This window comes from Esox lucius, chromosome 7 (assembly GCF_011004845.1).
Source record: "Esox lucius isolate fEsoLuc1 chromosome 7, fEsoLuc1.pri, whole genome shotgun sequence".
Taxonomy (NCBI): Eukaryota; Metazoa; Chordata; class Actinopteri; order Esociformes; family Esocidae; genus Esox; species Esox lucius.
This window is the reverse complement of record NC_047575.1, coordinates 11384159-11403878: the sequence shown is the minus strand read 5'-3', so window position 1 is coordinate 11403878 and position 19720 is coordinate 11384159. Positions and strand designations below refer to the sequence as shown.

The 19720-nt window shown below is 46.0% G+C and overlaps 2 protein-coding genes across 6 annotated transcripts in view; one reads left to right on the top strand and one right to left on the bottom strand.

The window, feature by feature from the left end:
• ryr1a (ryanodine receptor 1a (skeletal)) overlaps nt 1-8929 on the top strand; it is a 59000-nt gene extending 50071 nt beyond the window's left edge. For all 5 annotated transcript variants that reach the window (XM_020048078.3, XM_020048077.3, XM_020048076.3 and 2 more), the window contains 17 exons: nt 1348-1429; nt 1532-2850; nt 2927-3024; nt 4083-4239; nt 4345-4431; nt 4678-4968; nt 5175-5305; nt 5429-5471; nt 5596-5729; nt 5878-5938; nt 6072-6218; nt 6308-6442; nt 6759-6915; nt 7067-7131; nt 7247-7347; nt 7436-7487; nt 7601-8929. In XM_020048078.3, coding sequence (XP_019903637.3) covers nt 1348-1429; nt 1532-2850; nt 2927-3024; nt 4083-4239; nt 4345-4431; nt 4678-4968; nt 5175-5305; nt 5429-5471; nt 5596-5729; nt 5878-5938; nt 6072-6218; nt 6308-6442; nt 6759-6915; nt 7067-7131; nt 7247-7347; nt 7436-7487; nt 7601-7696 — 3156 coding nt within the window. In that variant the 3' untranslated portion in view covers nt 7697-8929. The remainder of the gene's footprint in view (nt 1-1347; nt 1430-1531; nt 2851-2926; nt 3025-4082; nt 4240-4344; nt 4432-4677; nt 4969-5174; nt 5306-5428; nt 5472-5595; nt 5730-5877; nt 5939-6071; nt 6219-6307; nt 6443-6758; nt 6916-7066; nt 7132-7246; nt 7348-7435; nt 7488-7600) is intronic.
• Nucleotides 8930-9032: 103 nt separating this feature from the next.
• Nucleotides 9033-19106, bottom strand: LOC105010853 (tyrosine-protein kinase receptor UFO). The gene is made up of 19 exons (XM_010870507.5): nt 18730-19106; nt 18299-18506; nt 18115-18215; nt 17833-18015; nt 17617-17697; nt 17405-17520; nt 17083-17278; nt 14141-14280; nt 13578-13722; nt 13312-13441; nt 13131-13225; nt 12212-12307; nt 11888-11965; nt 11608-11700; nt 11376-11497; nt 11081-11190; nt 10754-10913; nt 10535-10671; nt 9033-10355 (listed from the first exon to the last, which is right to left on the bottom strand). Exons 1-19 carry the CDS (start codon nt 18812-18814, stop codon nt 9887-9889), a joined length of 2745 nt encoding a protein of 914 aa, XP_010868809.2. The 5' UTR covers nt 18815-19106; the 3' UTR covers nt 9033-9886.
• Between the last annotated feature and the right edge of the window lie 614 nt (nt 19107-19720).

Here is a 19720-nt window from a genome sequence, read left to right as displayed (position 1 = left end):
CAAAAAGGCTTGAACATCCACGGAAGACAGGAGTGGTAGATGATCATAGGATCCTTTCCATGGTAAAGAAAAACCCCATCACAACATCCCGCTAAGTGAAGAACACTCTCCAGGAGGTAGGCATATCATTATCCAAGTCTACCATGAAGAGAAGACTTAGCGGATGCAGAGGGTTCACCACAAGATGCCCATTCATAAGCCTCAAGAATAGAAAGGCCAGATTAGACATTGCCAAAAACATCTACAATGGCCAACCCAGTTCTGGAAAAGCATTGAGGTCAGGTGGTCAGGTCAGGTGACTGATTTGGCCATTGCAGAACATTACATTTTTGCCTTTTTGGGTAAAACATACTGCGAAAGACAAAACTTAAGGCAGAACTTAAGGCAGAAAGACCCACAAACAAACATCTCAAGACAACTGCATTAAAATCCTGGCAAAGCATCACAAAGAAGGAAATCCAGGATTTGGTGATGTCCATGTGTTCCAGATAGCAATCACTGCCTGCAAATGATTCTTGACAGAGTATTAAAAAAGAACATTGTATTTGTGATTGTGTTAATTTGTCCTATTACATTTGAAAATGGTTGCAATACCTAAACGTTTCATACAGTATTACTGTTCAAGCTGAAAGTGCTCTTCATTTGCATCTCGGTTGTTTCATTTAAAATATGTTGTGGTGGCATACAGTATCCAAATATTTCTGGACCTAACTCTAAATCAACACCGTGGCCTTCCTGTTTTGGAAAACCGAATGTATCATATGTTTTCGAATGCTATATCGGTTGTTCACTTCCGTTGTAGACCGGGGAGAGACATCCTATAAAGAAATTATGAAAAAACCTAAAACTGTATTAATTCACAAAGAAATGTCTTTACATACTAGGATTAGGCTAGATAATCTGAAAATAGGCTCCGGGTTCCAAAATAGCGAACCTTTCTTTTAACTCTTTTTAATGTGCATCTCAATAAAATTCAAGCGAAAGATTGTCATAAGGGTTAGGTGACATTTCATATTATGTAGACATTTACTGTAATACAGTACGCTTTCGTATTTAGTAAGCGCATATATAAAGACCCCAGCTGACTTACATTAGTAATTATTTAACCATTGTGGGTGGTAGATCACATTTTGTTCACCAGATTTACACAAAACGTCCTATGCTGGTGCGCTAATTGAATACAAATTAATAATGACAGGTTTGTCCTAAAATTCAAAGCATTTTTGCTGTTGGCATCCAACTACTGTCATATGAATACATCTAGAAACCCACGCAATGTAAGTTTTCATCAGCATTATCTTCATTATCATTGTGGTGTCATTGTGTTGTACATGTGCTGTCTCAAAGGACTCCAGTCAAATCGGCCTGCTAAAAGAGTTGCTGGACCTCCAGAAAGACATGGTGGTTATGTTGCTATCTCTATTGGAAGGTAAAGTATAATTTTCTGGCCGGTTTTTCTTTCTGCTGTTTCTGCAGTTTCTTTCTCTTTCCTCTTCTTCGTTGTTTGATTCCATTTCATGCTCGTTTACAGGTAATGTGGTGAATGGCACCATTGCACGTCAGATGGTGGACATGCTGGTGGAGTCCTCCAGCAACGTGGAGATGATCCTCAAATTCTTTGACATGTTCCTCAAACTGAAAGACATTGTTGCGTCAGACGCCTTCCGTGATTATGTCACTGACCCCCGAGGGTTGATTTCCAAGAAGGACTTTCAGAAGGCAATGGACAGCCAGAAACAGTACTCTCCATCCGAGATCCAGTTCCTGTTGTCCTGCTCAGAGGCTGACGAGAACGACATGATCAACTTTGAGGAATTTGCCGACCGCTTCCAGGAGCCGGCTAAAGACATCGGCTTCAACATTGCTGTGCTGCTCACCAACCTGTCTGAACATGTGCCTCACGACCTTCGTCTGAAGAACTTCCTGGAGCAGGCAGATAGTGTGCTCAACTACTTCCGCCCCTTCCTCGGCCGTATAGAGATCATGGGGGCGAGTAGGAAGATAGAGCGTATTTACTTTGAAATCAGCGAGGTCAACCGAACACAGTGGGAGATGCCTCAGGTCCGAGAGTCGAAACGACAGTTCATCTTTGATGTGGTCAATGAGGGGGGCGAGTCGGAGAAGATGGAGATGTTCGTAAACTTCTGCGAGGATACCATCTTTGAGATGAACATCGCCTCACAGATCTCGGAGCAGGAGGAGGAGGAGAAGGAGGAGGACGATGAGGAGCCAGCTGAAGGAGGAGGTGCTGAGCCAGCGGGAGGAGAAGGTGGAGGGGGGGATGATGAGGGCAACGGAGAGGAAGGGGAGCAGGAGTCCAGCTCGGCGTTTGCAGACTTCATCAACAGCCTGCTGAACTTCCTGGGAATTTTTACCTTCCGTAACCTGCGCAGACAATACCGCAGGGTCAGGAAGATGACCATCAAGCAGATAGTGGTGGGTCTGGCCACCTTCTTCTGGACAATCCTCATTGGCATCCTGCACTTTATCTACAGTGTGTGTAAGGGCTTCTTCCTGCTCATTTGGCAAACTCTTTTTGGCGGAGGCCTGGTGGAGGGAGCTAAGAACATCACTGTGACCGAGATACTGGCCAGCATGCCTGACCCCACCCAGGACGAAGTGCATGGAGATCTGCCAGGGGAGACCGGGGCTAGGGAGGAGCAGGAGGCAGGAGGGGTGACTGACCAAACGGACACTGGCGGCGGAGAGGAGGAGGAGGAAGACAGCCAAGACAAGGAAGCTGGGGGGACGCCGCGCATCGATGCTCCCGGTGGACTTGGGGACATGGGAATTGAGGCCACTGTTGAGCCTCCAACCCCCGAGGGTACTCCTCTGACCAGGAGGAAGCAGGTGAGACACCCATCCTAAATGCAGGGTGAGATTCCCAGACACTTTAGTCTTGATAATCTTTTTTTGCGGTTGGCAGCAACCAGCAGAGGGCGCTGCTGCGGCTGATGGCCAAACAGTTGAACCTGCCTCTGCTCTGTCTGTAGAGGAGCCCCATCCAGTCCCTGAGAAGGCAGAGTGAGTACCTCTGGCTATCTTCCTACATGTACAGAAGATTAGCCTGTCCTTCCACCACTACACCCTCCCTGTCCTTCCACCACTACACCCTCCCTGTCCTTCCAGCACTACACCCTCCCTGTCCTTCCAGCACTACACCCTCCCTGTCCTTCCAACATTACACCCTCCCTGTCCTTCCAGCACTACACCCTCCCTGTCCTTCCAACCCTACAACCTCCCTGTCCTTCCACCACTACAACCTCCCTGTCCTTCCACCACTACACCCTCCCTGTCCTTCCAACACTACACCCTCCCTGTCCTTCCAGCACTACACCCTCCCTGTCCTTCCAACACTACAACCTCCCTGTCCTTCCAGCACTACACCCTCCCTGTCCTTCCAACACTACACCCTCCCTGTCCTTCCAGCACTACACCCTCCCTGTCCTTCGAACATTACACCCTCCCTGTCCTTCCAGCACTACACCCTCCCTGTCCTTCCACCACTACACCCTCCCTGTCCTTCCACCACTACACCCTCCCTGTCCTTCCAACCCTACAACCTCCCTGTCCTTCCACCACTACAACCTCCCTGTCCTTCCACCACTACACCCTCCCTGTCCTTCCAACACTACACCCTCCCTGTCCTTCCAGCACTACACCCTCCCTGTCCTTCCAAAACTACAACCTCCCTGTCCTTCCAGCACTACACCCTCCCTGTCCTTCCAACACTACACCCTCCCTGTCCTTCCAACACTACACCCTCCCTGTCCTTCCAACACTACAACCTCCCTGTCCTTCCAACACTACAACCTCCCTGTCCTTCCAGCACTACACCCTCCCTGTCCTTCCAACACTACACCCTCCCTGTCCTTCCAGCACTACACCCTCCCTGTCCTTCCAGCACTACACCCTCCCTGTCCTTCCAACACTACACCCTCCCTGTCCTTCCAACACTACACCCTCCCTGTCCTTCCAACACTACAACATCCCTGTCCTTCCAACACTACAACCTCCCTTGTTGTAGAGTTTGTCAGAATGTGCCAAATAAAAAAAAATCATCACCATGTTGCAATCTTTAGCACTGAAAATGGAGAGAAGGCAGAGAAAGAAGCAGAGACCAAAGAGGAGGAGGAACCAAAGAAAAAGAAGTCCAAAGCTAAGAGAGATAATAAGCAACAAAAGCAGCAAGGGTTCCAGCTCTGGACCGAGCTGGACATACAAAGAAACAAGTTCTTGGTGAGAAACTTCAGTGGTTCCTTTCCTTTTGCAGCAAGTGGCTGATACCACAATTTTGCAGTAATTTCCAACAAAGGCTAAAAATATTGTCTCTTTCTTCCCCAGAACTACCTCTCTCGGAACTTCTATAATCTACGTTTTCTGGCACTATTTATTGCATTTGCTTTGAACTTCATTCTGCTCTTCTACAAGGTGATGAAATACTTAAGTTTTTAAATCTTGATCATCTTTCTGTCACTTGATATAGCTGTCAATCTTTAGTAAGTTTTACCTATGTGTAATACCATACCACTAAAGGGATGAGGTGACTTGGCCATAGATTTTCTGACTTAACTACATTCAATATAAACCATAATACCTGAATTGTATAAAATAGAGGCGACCCCACCCATACATACAACACTGTTCTAGGTTTCTCATGAATTGTTGTGTCTTTAGGTGTCAGACAGCCCCCCTGGTGAGGAGGATGAGGTGGAGGGCTCTGGCATTTTTGAGGCCTCCGGTCTGGGGGCGCTGTTCGAGGGCAGTGGGTTGTTTGAGGGCTCCGCAGAGGAGCTAGAGGGATCTGGCGTGCTGGAAGGAGGAGACGAGGATGGTGAGGAGGAGGAGGGCCCGGTCTACTTCTTCCTGGAGGAGAGCACTGGTTACATGCAGCCCACCCTCACCCTCCTGGCTGCTGTTCACACTGTCATCGCCTTCCTGTGCATCATCGGCTACAACTGTCTGAAGGTGAGGCTCAAACCAAATGATACTACTGCTGCTATAATACTACTAGTAAAAAGTATATACTAATTCTACTACTAATAATATGCTACTACTAATGTACTAATAATATTACTACTAACGGTAATATACTACTATATATACTACTACTGGTGTATCTGTGCCCCACAACAAGCAGCTTAATGACAACTGGGACTGTGTGTTTCTGTCAGATTCCTCTGGTGATCTTCAAGAGAGAGAAGGAGCTGGCCAGAAAGCTGGAGTTCGATGGTCTTTACATCACAGAACAGCCTGAGGATGATGACATCAAAGGCCAGTGGGACAGACTGGTCCTCAACACGCCGTAAGCACAGACAGACGCGCTTCCATAAGTCCACCTATACTCATTGTTATATAATCTCCTGTCAACAAACCTGAGAGAGGAATTATGGCTTAAATGATGCTCACATTTACAATTCTTTTACAGTTCGTTCCCAAACAACTATTGGGACAAGTTTGTTAAGCGAAAGGTAAATTGGGATTAGGGTTGCTATCGGTTTATGTGTATATATACATTTGGTTATGTTTGTGTGATTAATGCAACTTGTCGAGATTGTTTCTGGGTGTAATGGTCCACGATGTCTGTGCGCTCAGGTCCTGGAAAAGTACGGAGACATTTATGGCAGAGAGAGGATCGCTGAGCTCCTAGGAATGGATTTAGCATCGCTAGATGTCAGTCAACAATCTGATAAGAAGCCAGAGGAGCTTGACAATTCCACATTGGCCTGGTATTAAGCCATTCTGTTATACAAACACTTCTCCAATCTCATAGGGCAACTGATCAACAAGTTAATAACCATCATAGGACAGTATTTTGTTAACCCTACAAAACAAATATCAGAAAATCCTTTGATTCAAATCTTACATCTTCTTCAGGTGTACGTCAATTGACTTCAAGTACCAGATCTGGAAATTTGGTGTGGTGTTTACAGATGGTGTAAGGATTATGGCTGGATGATAAGCATTTTCTTCATTAGCGCCGTAGATGTTTTGTGAACAATAACATCAGTTTTCATACTCAACGTTTCAGAAAACTAAAACGCATATTACTTCAATCTTTCCTCCTCCAGACATTTCTCTATCTGTGTTGGTACACGATCATGTCCTTGCTGGGACATTACAACAACTTCTTCTTTGCCTGTCACTTGCTGGACATAGCCATTGGTGTGAAGGATCTGCGCACGATCCTATCCTCGGTCACCCACAACGGGAAACAGGTGAGACGTGCCCTGTAACGTGGCTCCGGTCGCTTCGTGTTCGGTGGTTACGTGTCCGTCCGAAACCCCGCCTCTTTGTTCCCCTGCAGCTCATGATGACGCTGGGCTTGTTGGCCGTGGTGGTCTACCTCTACACTGTGGTGGCCTTCATCTTCTTCCGCAAGTTCTACAACAAGAGTGAAGATGAGGATGAGCCAGACATGAAGTGTGACGACATGATGACTGTGAGTCGGCGTTTTCTGTCTCTGGCCGGCTCTGTGGGGTTCAATATGTTGTCTTTGTGTCTTGGATAAAGTGCTGATTCTCAACACTGCAAAAACAATTGTTTTTGTGTCCTAGACCAAGAAAATGTACTCAAAGTATCTTCTGAACATTTGTAACTGTATGTTAGTGAATGGGGAAATCGATTTTCTATTTCTAAAGAATTCTGTTTTTGTAGGCAAGTGTTTTTCACAGACTGTGCCGGTATGCTGTTAAGACGTACCATCATGTGAGTCTACTTCTGCACTGTATTCAGCACTCTCCCATCCCTTTTGTCAGTGCTACCTCTTCCACATGTACGTGGGCGTCCGAGCTGGTGGGGGCATTGGCGACGAGATCGAGGACCCGGCGGGAGACGTGTACGAGCTCTATCGGGTGGTGTTTGACATCACCTTCTTCTTCTTCGTCATTGTCATTTTACTGGCCATCATCCAGGGTAGGTGCATTTCTCTCCATTCCAGAAACACCAAGCCTCACCTGCCCAGCAGCTCAAGCCAGGGCAGTTACAACAAAGAAATAGAAATGAATAATTCCATAATTGAATAATTCTACTGAAAGGGCTGTAATGGTTGTCTCACTTCGTACAGGTCTGATCATTGATGCCTTCGGAGAACTTCGAGACCAACAGGAGCAGGTCAAAGAAGACATGGAGGTACGGAACTTATTGTTTCATTGCTTCTTTGGTTTTCAGGTGTGTTTAAGTTGGTCAGGTAGTTGTAGACATTCATCCATCCTGCTTACTGTTTCTGTTTATTCTGCTCCGGCAGACCAAGTGCTTCATCTGTGGAATTGGAAGTGACTACTTTGATACGACGCCGCATGGCTTCGAGACCCACACCCTGGAGGAACACAATTTGGCCAACTACATGTGGGTTTCTCCTCTCTGGCAGACAATCCACTGTCTTTCCCATGACCATCCACCTTCACACTGACGTGTCTGTCTTCGTCCTCTGCAGGTTTTTCTTAATGTACCTCATCAACAAAGATGAAACGGAGCACACTGGCCAGGTGAGTCTGTCAGTCTGTCTGTTTGGCCCACCAAATCATTCACATGCAATGGCCAGGTAATTACATTGACTGTCCAGTTTTTGGTTTTTCATTGTGACTCTTCTCTGTTCCAGGAGTCGTACGTGTGGAAAATGTACCAGGAGCGAGCCTGGGACTTCTTCCCTGCTGGGGACTGTTTCAGAAAGCAGTATGAGGACCAGCTGGCGTAACTAACTAGTGTATGGAGAAAAGTTGAACCACGGTAACGGTGTGGTTATACCGCTCAACCAGCAAATGACCCTGCCCTTCCTAAAGCCCAAACACACGAAAACTAAATGACCGCATTTAGAACGAGTGTTTACAACGATCGGGGTGACACGTACCGCGACAGTCATTCTTAAAATGTCTCCATGTGAAAGAACGTGCCAGAATATTCTCTTGGTCACATGCACAAATATGGACATTATGGAAGAGTGTGTTTAGCAATAAGAATGACATAGCAGGAGGATCAGTGACAAGTCAGTCTTCATCACTCATCTTTTTCACTCATGTGCACATGTCTCTGTTTGTAGACGGCGTGTATGTTCATTTGGTTCTGTCTCTGTTTGTAGACGGCGTGTATGTTCATTTGGTTCTGTCTCTGTTTGTAGATGGCGTGTATGTTCATTTGGTTCTGTCTCTGTTCGTAGACGGCGTGTATGTTCATTTGGTTCTGTCTCTGTTCGTAGACGGCGTGTATGTTCATTTGGTTCTGTCTCTGTTCGTAGACGGCGTGTATGTTCATTTGGTTCTGTCTCTGTTCGTAGACGGCGTGTATGTTCATTTGGTTCTGTCTCTGTTTGTAGACGGCGTGTATGTTCATTTGGTTCTGTCTCTGTTCGTAGACGGCGTGTATGTTCATTTGGTTCTGTCTCTGTTCGTAGACGGCGTGTATGTTCATTTGGTTCTGTCTCTGTTCGTAGACGGCGTGTATGTTCAGGTATAACGTCAGTGCCTAAATGGTTGGTGAAACCTTATTAGTTGCATGCATCAGCAGCAACTATTGATATTGTACAAAACATTTCTGTTATTGGTTTTTCTAATTCTCTTAAAGCTAGACACCAGAATCTGACCTTGTGTAAACTCTACTGGAAAATAGTTGAGTAATTTTTACTTTATTGATGATGTAACAGTCCGTAAAATAATATTTTGCCGTACTCTCTTGAATTTCAATGCCAAGGGAACAAACACATTTATAGTAATTCCGAGTCAAGTGTCTGGATGGTTTTCGAACTGCTTCTTTTTAAGTTATAACATTATTATATTCGGTGTATCTGTTTTTTTTCCTTCCTGAAACATTCTGTGTATCTTGTTTAATTATTATTAATGTTGGTTATTTCATTTTAATCAACAGGGCTAAAGATGGCTACTGTGCTGTTAATGCAGTAACAAGGGTTTGTGTCATTTTGATTTGAATATATTGAATCTCTATTAACACTGACATTGAATCTCTAATGAACAGCCTCAATGCATCAATGTATCCGCTACATTCATTTTTGGTTTCAGAGAACTCTAAATCAAAAGGACTGGTTTTAATTCATTGGTTTAATAAAAATAAAGATAATGATTCACTTAATTCTTGAATATGCATATTCTAAAGAGAAACATTCATTCACCGTGATTCGTTTACCGTCACAACTGACTGAAGTGTACGGCTGGCGAACAGTAACACACGTCCATGACCTGTTTTCATCCCGTTCGTCTGAGTGCATTGTCGCAGTGAGTATCAGTCGGCGTCGTCGCAGTGAGTATCAGTCGGCGTCGTCGCAGTGAGTATCAGTCGGCGTCGTCGCAGTGAGTATCAGTCGGCGTCGTCGCAGTGAGTATCAGTCGGCGTCGTCGCAGTGAGTATCAGTCGGCGTCGTCGCAGTGAGAATCAGTCGGCGTCGTCGCAGTGAGAATCAGTCGGCGTCGTCGCAGTGAGAATCAGTCGGCGTCGTCGCAGTGAGAATCAGTCGGCGTCGTCGCAGTGAGAATCAGTCGGCGTCGTCGCAGTGAGTATCAGTCGGCGTCGTCGCAGTGAGTATCAGTCGGCGTCGTCGCAGTGAGTATCAGTCGGCGTCGTCGCAGTGAGTATCAGTCGGCGTCGTCGCAGTGAGTATCAGTCGGCGTCGTCGCAGTGAGTATCAGTCGGCGTCGTCGCAGTGAGTATCAGTCGGCGTCGTCGCAGTGAGTATCAGTCGGCGTCGTCGCAGTGAGTATCAGTCGGCGTCGTCGCAGTGAGAATCAGTCGGCGTCGTCGCAGTGAGTATCAGTCGCAGTGAGAATCAGTCGGCGTCGTCGCAGTGAGAATCAGTCGCAGTGAGAATCAGTCGGCGTCGTCGCAGTGAGAATCCACTTGTTCACAACTCCTGTTTCTCCCTATGTGCCTTCCTCAAGCCTCACGGCTTGAATATCCTCTCGTCCCATCCTTCTCCCTCCCTGTCATCCCTTGGGTCCAGCAGGAGTGAGGAGGTGGCAGAGGAGGAGCGGGAGGCTGGGAGCTGCAGTGAGGGGCTGGGTGGCGAGGTGATCCAGCCCAGGCTGTCCATAGAGTCATTGAGAGGGGGCAGGGACTCACGCTGAGGACAGAGCACATAGCGCTCGGCGTGGTGGTCATGGAAGTGCACCTGGATGGTCTCCAGTGGACCGATGGGTTTCCGGTAAGACGGGTGAGGCCGTCCGAAGGGCTCCCAGCCCCCCACTGCCCCCAGCAGAGAGCCGGACGTCTCCTCCATGTTGACGTAGAGCAGGTCGTCTGGCTCCTGCTCGGGCATCTCCTCCAGGGCTTTTTCCAGGTCGCAGCGCAGCGAGGGGAACCCTGGTCGGTCCTTGGGACTCAGCAGCCAGCAGGAGAACATCAGGGAGTAGCTACAGTATGAGGGACAGGACGGAAAGCTTATGCAGCGTGTGAAAAAAGAAAGCAGATTCCAGAAACCTTTGCGAAAGGTACACTGGTTGCTTATAATGTATAGCAGCAAAATAAACAAGTGTAATGTACGCATAGTTCTTCATGATTCACGTGGACAGAACCAGAACCAGGCACTCACATGGTATCCAGGCAGCCAGGAGGCTGTTTGAGGCGGTTGCCCTGTCTCAGGTAGTCGTAGATCTCGCTGTTTTCCACCCCGGGGTATGGCGTCTGGCCCCGAGTGGCTATCTCCCACATCGTCACTCCAAATGACCACTTAGAGAGGGAAAGAAACACTGTCCGAAATGTTGCACTTCTACTTCCTGTTTGGTCGCTAGGCCAAGTCAGCAAAGCTCACCACGTCGCTCTTGGTGGTGTACACTCTGTCTGCCAGGCTCTCGATGGCGATCCATTTCACTGGCATCTTAGAAATGCGCCCTTGTCTGTAGTAGTCTCCGTTGTAGATCTTCTTGGACAGGCCGAAATCGGCCACACACACGGTCATGTTCTCATTCAACCTGCCGGGACACATGGAGGATGAGCACAAACAGTGGAATGAACACAGCATCTTAACCGGCGTCGCTCGGCATGCTCAGCCCGTGTAATTCTCTATCGTTATGTGACAGCGGAATGAGTGAGGAGCCGGGGGAGCGCCAAGGCAGCACTGAGACAGGAGGATCCTCACATGCAGTTCCGCGCTGCCAGGTCTCTATGAATGAACCTCTTGTCGCTCAGGTATTCCATCCCCCGTGCAATGTCCGTCATGAACTTCACTAACATCTTCGACGGCAGCGACTTACGGACGGAGAGGAGACAAGAGTATTAGACACAGGCTGTTTCCGCCACCAGGCGGCGCTCTACGGCAGTAAAAATGTAATACACAATAAAGGAGAGAGAGCGCAGAGCACATTGCGAGACAGGAACAAACACTTGCGTGACAAAAACTGTCCAGTCAGTGTCAGAGGGTTAGGTGAACCGACCAAAGGACTGTCCCCGAGGCGCGAGTAGAGCAGGAAACTGTGCAGATCGCCGTGCTTCATATAGGGCAGGATGACCACAGGGGATGGAAAGTCTCCCCTCTCTACCGTATGCAGGCACACCCCTGCAGGGAAGACCGGGAAAACCCCCAGTCACATCCAGCTCCTCACTGACTCTCGTAACACAACTAACTGCACGTTAATAGTGAAGTGATCGTGTAGAAGTGACCCTCACCAACAAGTCTCATGACGTTTGGGTGGTCGAACTCCTTCATACATGCGGCCTCCCTGAGGAAATCCTCCATCTCAGTGCGAGTACAGATGGAAACTAGCGGAGGGAGAGGGAGAAGACGGCTGTGGTCAAACTGACACGTGCTGTCCCACACAAGGCTGGGTCTAGCCATTAGCAACACAAGTGGTTGTGGGCCCCAAATTAGATTTTGCTTAGGGACGGCAAAAGGCTAGAGCCGGCACCGGTCCCATGGAGACGGGAGCATGTGACAGTGGTCACTTACTCTTCATGGTCTTCACGGCCACGTTGAGGACAGTCTCCGCATGAACCAGTAGCCCCTCCATGACGGAGCCAAACTCCCCTGCAGAGAGGAACATCGACATGTTGCTAGGGAGCAGCTAAGGGTCCGAGCTAAATATGCACCCTGTGTTCATAAGCGCAACAAATGTGTAAAATTTGGGTGACAAGGTACACTCACGACGGTGACTCGTTTTGCCCTCGTGGAGACCCCTTTAAAATGTGGCCTGGTGTGTTTACTCAGCCTGACTGGAGAATGACTAGGTAGTTCCACAATGTATGATACAGGCTTCAGTCAGAGCTGACTCACCCTCTCCAAGGGTTTTGCCGAGGGTCAACTTGTGTCTGTCCACCATCACGTCCTGCAGCTTCTGCTTCAGTTCATCGCTGATCACCAGGCTGTTCACTGTGGAAAGGGTTAATGGTTCATCTCCAACACAGAAAACAGGGATTCTTCAAATGTTCCATCTTGGAAAATAACTTTACCGTTAAACCTCCCCAGGCTGCCAAAACATAAGCAGTAATGCTTTACAGGGGATGCTGTCATGGATCGTTAACACGTGACGTAATTCTAGGAGCAGTTCACAAACATACAGAATAGGTGTTCCCACATTGTTAAGCTGCTCAAGGCTTAAAGTGTGTCTTCTCATCCTGTTTGGCTTTCCTCAACAATGTGTGGTGGAACAAAATGTATCATTTTGTAAATCAACAAACAGATCCCAAACCTGTAATTGAGAAAATGTTTCCTATTGTATGAACTGAAATCAGTTCCCTAGGAATTATAGCAGAGTGACTCAACAATTCTCAGTTCGATTGAATTACATAGGATAGTATTCATGCAGTAGATTATCTTTAGAGAGCAATACTAGTAAACGTTACTCACAATAACTTAATAATGAATGGTTAAGATAAGGGTTCATGTTAATATTAGAATAAGGGATAGTTTTACTGGATAGTTATCTGAAGTGTTGTTGATAGTTACTGAACATTTACAGACCATCTAATTGGGAGTTCCCAACAAAAGCTCTGCCTTGTGTTCTCCAGAGCCTGTGTAAACTGCCAGCCTATGAAACCACTCTGCCTCCTCATCTGGCACTGAACGGCACTGAGCCAAAAGTCTGAGCCTCACCATGTGCCTCAGTGTTCCAGCCTCTGTTCCGGAGTATTCCCTGGTGTAAAACACACCTCACCCAGGGCTGTTCTCTTACGTCACCGGCCTGACAACTTACATGTGGCTTCGTTCGACTGCCGATTGTAGACGCGTCTGGCGTTGTATCGCACTACGAAGTCCCCTCCGCCATTCCTCATTGGGTAAAAGGTTTTCCTGTAACATACACATGTGTTTTTGGTTTTTAATGGTCCTCTAACAGCTGACAATGGAACGCATGCATAGAGTGTCTATATACGTACCCCAAGCATGTGTCTCTCCGTCGCAACACGACTGCATAGACCACGATGAACCCTATCAACGCCAGGCTGACGGCAATACCCATGACCACGTACCACCAATGCCAGGAAAATGCCTGATGTGGTGCGAAATCTAAGAGAGGACCGGACGGCCATTTCACAGAGATTATAACCAAATGCCTTATTAAAAAGCGTTCACTAGGAATGTTCTGCTCATTTGTCCTTCCCCCGGGCCTGTTACGGTCTCCCTGTGTTATGCGCTGACTCACCAGGCTGTTTCTGTTGAAGGGTTTGGACCGGACTCCAGGGACCACACCCTGCAGCAGTGCAGGCACTCACACTCACCGACACACTGTCCTGGAGGCCCCTGAGAGGGATGGCGAGCTCAGACGAATCAACTGACTCCATCACCGCCTTCAACGTGGGAACAAAACAGTGCTAAAGACGTCATGAAACTTTCTGTGTACTTCGTAGTGTGGGCTAACCAAGAGAAATCTGTAGAAGTGAGGACCGTTGGTTTTAGGCTTCAGGATAAGTTAAGGTTTAGGAGTTTGGGTTATGTTTAGGTGAAGGGATTCATGGGATAGGGTTGAGGTAAGTAGTAGGGTTGAGGTTTAGGAGTTCAGTTTATGTTTAGGTGTGGGATTAGGGGTTAAGGTTCAGGTAAGAGTTGAGCCAAGATAGGATTTTCAATGAAAATTACTTGTTACACCCCAAAACATTTACTACAAAGATGTGTGTGTGTGTGTGTGTGTGTGTGTGTGTTTACTACATTTGGGTGTGTCTGTATGTGTCACAATATATTCATTTTGAGGAGGAGGTGCTGGTATACCTTGGACATGTTAGGGGTAAGGAATTCCACCCTGTAGCCCAGTATTGGACCGTTTAATCTGCCTGGAGGCTTGGTCCAGCTGACCAGAACCTGTGTTCCATTGAACAGTCCAGTCACATCGTCTGGGGCTGCCTCGGGTACTGTCACATAGAAACACACATGAGATGGGTCGTGTACAACATCTTCAGAGATATGTCATAGACTACCAGACTGATGCCGTTAAATCCAGTGGAGTCATGTGCATAATATTTGGGTTTTTAAGATAGCATTCGGAATAAAGGCGTTGCTGTCTGTCACTGAGTCATGGCGGGGGCTGCTGCCGGAGCCACTTTTGGACCCTGCTTGATGATGTCATCAAGTTTTTTTCCGCTGCTGATCGTTTCCATATGTAGTATCACCGCGGCCAACAAAAACACGAGCCCTCTCACCCCCTCCCTCTCAGCCCCTCCCTCTCACCCCCTCCCTCTCCGCCCACACCACTCTCCCTCCCCTTTCTCCCTCCGAAACAAGTAGCAGTGATTAGAGGTAGTGAAGGTAGAGGATATGATATTTTCCCCAAATACTCCTGTTCATCCCGTAGGTCTTTTGGAAACATGCTCTTTATAACACAGGTATTCCGTGGCTTTCACTCACTCACCTTGAAGACCCCTCGTGTGTGTGTTATTTTCAGGTAAAAAACAGACCGTAGAGAATCTAATTTGTTAATTTGTGCAAAGAGCTGAACATCAATGAGCTTTCTCTGCAACGAGACACAACGAAATCAATATGATGTTGATTTCTTTTCGCTCCATATCGTCAACATTGTTTAGTTGATCAAATGAAACGTTTCCAAACGCTCATTCTCGCAGTCATCGCACAAAGTATTTTAACCTTCAAACGGGGTTATCGTATGATCCAATTAGAGCTTTCTCTGCAAAAGTCTCTCTCTTCCTTTCCCTTTTACACAAACACATCTAGATGGCAGACTGTGGAAAACATGAGCTGGCATGGAAAAAAGCTCCTCCACAAACCTTAATTCAAACACACAGCAGTATTATGGACACAGCAGGCCTGCGCCACCTCTGCCAAACCTTGAATGGAGAATGTTTCATCTGTTTCCCTCCTGCCCACAGTTCCTCCTCTTTCACTCTGGCTACTTTCTCAATATAGAGCTTTATATTTAAAACACTGAGGATGGAGAGGAAGCTTGAGTAAACCTAAGAGGCTATTGCCAGAGTAATGAGAAGATGTTTATTTACTGTCGGGTCCCATCCCTCAAGTTACTTTCTCAGATATAAATATTTAGATATGCTAGACCGTACGTTGTTCAAAACAATAAACCTGTAGCTCTTCTGTCTCTTCAAGGAAAAACACTTGAAAATGTGGAACCATTTCTGAAATAGTTTTTCCAGACAAATTTTTGGTCCAATCCCTGTCTAGTTCCACAATAAGTCACTCAGCTGAGACTTCTCTCCCCATGTCTTCCCTGTGAGTGTAATTTACGGAAGATACACTCCTCTGGGAAAACGAGTAAGACACATAGAATTCAACATTCAAAATACAGTCATGTGTGAAAGTAAGTACACAGCCTTGAAAGTTTCTTTGAAATCTTCACTTCAACAATAATGACAGACAAAGCTAATAATTTGATGCAACTGGATGATTATACTTTATTAATTAATGTCTCAAAAATCAACAGAAAAGCATTTTCATTGTGTGGAAAAGATAATTACACCCCAGATTCAATAGCTGGTGAAGTTCCCTTTGGCTGAAATACTGTTCCTTGTAGCTTTCTATTTATTTTTTACGTAGACTGCAAGACTTTTCCCCCACTGTTCTTTAAAGTACTGCTTCAACTGTTTCACATTCCAGGAATTGTGTCTGCTTCAACTGTGTTACGTTCCAGGAATTGTCTGCTTCAACTGTGTTACGTTCCAGTAATTGTCTGCTTCAACTGTGTCACGTTCCAGGAATTGTCTGCTTCAACTGTGTTATGTTCCAGGAATTGTCTGCTTCAACTGTGTCACGTTCCAGGAATTGTGTCTGCTTCAACTATGTCACGTTCCAGGAATTGTCTGCTTCAACTGTGTTATGTTCCAGGAATTGTGTCTGCTTCAACTGTGTCACTTTCCAGGAATTGTGTCTGCTTCAACTGTGTCACGTTCCGGGTCATTCTTGCTTGCACGATCTGCTTTAAAATGGTCATTACCCAGGTGTTAGCCGGTAAACGTCAGTTGTTTCTTGATATTATTTTTGGGGCTTCTTCCTGACCAAGTTTGTGCAGTCTCTTTCTGACAGTTGACTAATGCACTTTGACATTTGATTTTGGCCTGTACATCGTTTGATGTTACCCTGGGGTTCTTAGAAACATCTATGAGCATGTTTCAGTCAAGTCTTGGGCTGAATTTGGTGGGACGAACTGTTCTATGTAGATTTTCTGCCGTTTTTTTAAGTAGAAAACCCGTCAGACACTGGAATGATGTACTTAAAATGTCTTTCAAATTGCTTTGCAACCCCTCCCAGACTAACATGCATCAATATTCTTTCTTCTAATGGTCTCGGATAGGATTTTTTATCTTGGCATGGTTGAGACCAAACCAGACCAAGTGTCTAATCTTTCTGGAAGACTGCACACTCCCAATTTACTCTATTGATTAGGGAGTCTAATTTTTGCCATTTTATGTGATGGAAAAGACAGGTCTTAAGGAAATTGCAGTTCTGTTTAATTTAATTGCATAAATGATTTAAAAGTAAAATGTTTTGTGTGATTTTCTAAATTGGGTTACCTTCATCAGTGAATGCAGTTGGAATTCATCTAAAAAATATCCATGTGTCAAAATATGATAGCAGAAGACAGCTTTCCAGAGGGGGCACTTCCATTTTCACGTGCATATGATCAGTAATAAAAGGCTGTAAAAACACAATGAGTGGTTGTGGGTAGGTGGTCGCAGGAGACCGCTTACCTCCTTCCGATGTGCGCAGTGTTACCCAGGGTGTCCAAGGGGAAGCCCCTTGGCTGCTCCGGCAAGCCACCCTCACGTGGTAGGAGGTGTAGGGCTCCAGGTTAGGGATCAGATGGCCAGCGGGTGGCACATTGACGTTCTGATTATGGATAAGGTGATTGGGCACTCCGGTGCGGTCAGGGACAGATGAAGCGGTCTGAAATGTCAAGAAGAAATCAATCCAACCAAGAAGTATAGCTTCACCAGCGCTTACTGTGACCTGTCACGGCTTTGTATTTACATGGTATAGTCAGTCACGCCAGCCCTCTGGAGGATTCTGTACCTGTATAGAGCATACAGAGACGGGATAGACCCCCCCAAAGCCAGGCTCCCAGGAGATTCTCAGTGAAGACATGGTGACCTCTTCAGCCTGGATGTTCTGTGCCTCAGAAGGAACCACTACACCGACAGAGAGAGAGAGAGGGATAGCACAGAATAAGACCAAACCAGTCAGCTTAGTGACTAATGTTGAAACCTGGCCGTGTTGGTGCGGACCTGTCATGGTCCCAGTGGCGGAGGTTGCCACTCCTCTGCTGTTGTGGGCTTCACAGGAGAAGCTGCTGGTGTGATTGAGGCCTAAACCAGGTCAGTGAGACAGGACAGTGTTAGGTCTTTTGCGAACCAATGACTTCTGACAACGTTGCACATCAAACCAACGTGAGCGTAGATGCTGTTCTCCGTGTGTAAATGAGACTGTGACGCAGGCTTTGCCTTTGATGTTGAGAGTGGAGGGAGAGTGGGACTCTGGGTCTGGCACCGTGTCGAGTGGTTCCCCGTTCTGCAACCAGGTGATCCGTACAGGTTCTGGAGGGCCATGGGCCACACACTGCAGGCTGATGTTAACATTAGCCACTACTGTCATGTCACGGGGCTCCACTGAGAAATGGGGTATTCCTTGAAAAGATGTAATTAGGATATTGTAGAAAACGTAAAGACAGATTGTTGCAGAGACAGATACGCATACAGCCAGACAGCCAGAGAGAGAGACCGTACCTTCCAGTTGAATGCGCCCTTCCTGAGACATCAAGTCTTTCCTCCCCACTGTTGCCACACAATGGTATCTTCCAATGTCCGCCAGCTTAACATGTTCAATTCTAAGGACCGACAGACAGACATATAAATGTCATTGAGGAATAAGACACCTTTTGACGTAAACAGAGCCAAAACTAAGAATGACCTGAGTTCACTGATGGTCAGCCAACTTCCTTCAGCAACAGGCACATGAACTTGATTGGTGTCAGCATAGTCCAAGGACTGACCGTCTCTCAACCACACAACATCTGGAGGCTCTTCTCCACCCCCCTCTCCCTGCAGAGTACACAGCACCTGCACTGGCTTACCCAGGGACGAGGTAATGTTGGCAGGGCTCTTCACAAACTGAAACACTTCATTCCAAGAACAGGGACAACCATTAAACATTTAAATGATGAACTGATATTCAGGGACTGTTGTCACTCACTCAGATGAATGAACACCATAGGGGAAGAGTTCATTTTGTCCAACGAAATATCCAAACTTATAATATCTGCCTAAAACGTTAAACGATAAACATTAGGAAAAATATTTCTCATATATAAAGCGCATCTGTTACTGTCAATGCTTACTCACCTGATACAGGTACTCCTATCAATGTACGTATTTCCATCAACAGAAGAACGGATAACAACGTACGCCCTCTCCCGCTGCAGTTCATCCTCAGTTCAGGTTTGCTTTTGAAAAGATTATCTTCTATGACCAAAATTACACCTTGGACATATTCACATAATTCCTGACAGGAAATCAGTAAACATCTCCTCGCGCAAGTATCCAGATGTTAAAAGTATTTATTGAAGTTTTCATCCGCTTTACTATTCCATGGCAATTCTTCAACAGGTTTTGCTTCTTTAGGGAGTGTAATTCAAAATCGCTATATTGGTGGCCTCTTTTTTCAAAACTTAATTTAGTTTAAAATCGGCAAATACTCCGCCAGTATTAGGCATACAGTATCTACAGTCTCTCACGATTCAATAGGGCAAACTTTTAGCTCGTGACATTTTGTCCGTCCATTACTCCCTCCCCTCTCATTTTATTGACCTTATTCACACTGAAACTTCGAAACTGAATTTAATTGAGATTATTTGTGAAAATGTGAAATTATTTATACTTAAACAGTTTTTGTTTCCACTGTATGAAGAAATAGTTCATTTAATGTTTCTGGTATTGAAATATGCCTTTCTCGGGCAGGCATATGTATTTATATTAATTAACAGGCTCTACACATCGAATTTATAATTAGTCTATCATATTTTACATTAGAATTATGTTACTTAGAATTAAGATGTCATTCGTCAAAACTAAGTGGATGTGTGAAATTCGTGGTTATTGGTTTAGAGTTTAACGAATGGCAACAATAATTGAAAATAGTGCGTTGCTGCGACCCTGTGGATGTTTGTTGAATTGTAAAACAAAGTTCGCCTAATTATGTACGTATAGAGATCTGAGATGTAATAATTCCAAATTGCCATCTAATGGGTTTGGTGTAGATTCCACGGTCCGTATTTCACCATAATCTCAGATCTGCATACTTGTATGGTATTGGATCTAAGGTTTGATTTTCAGA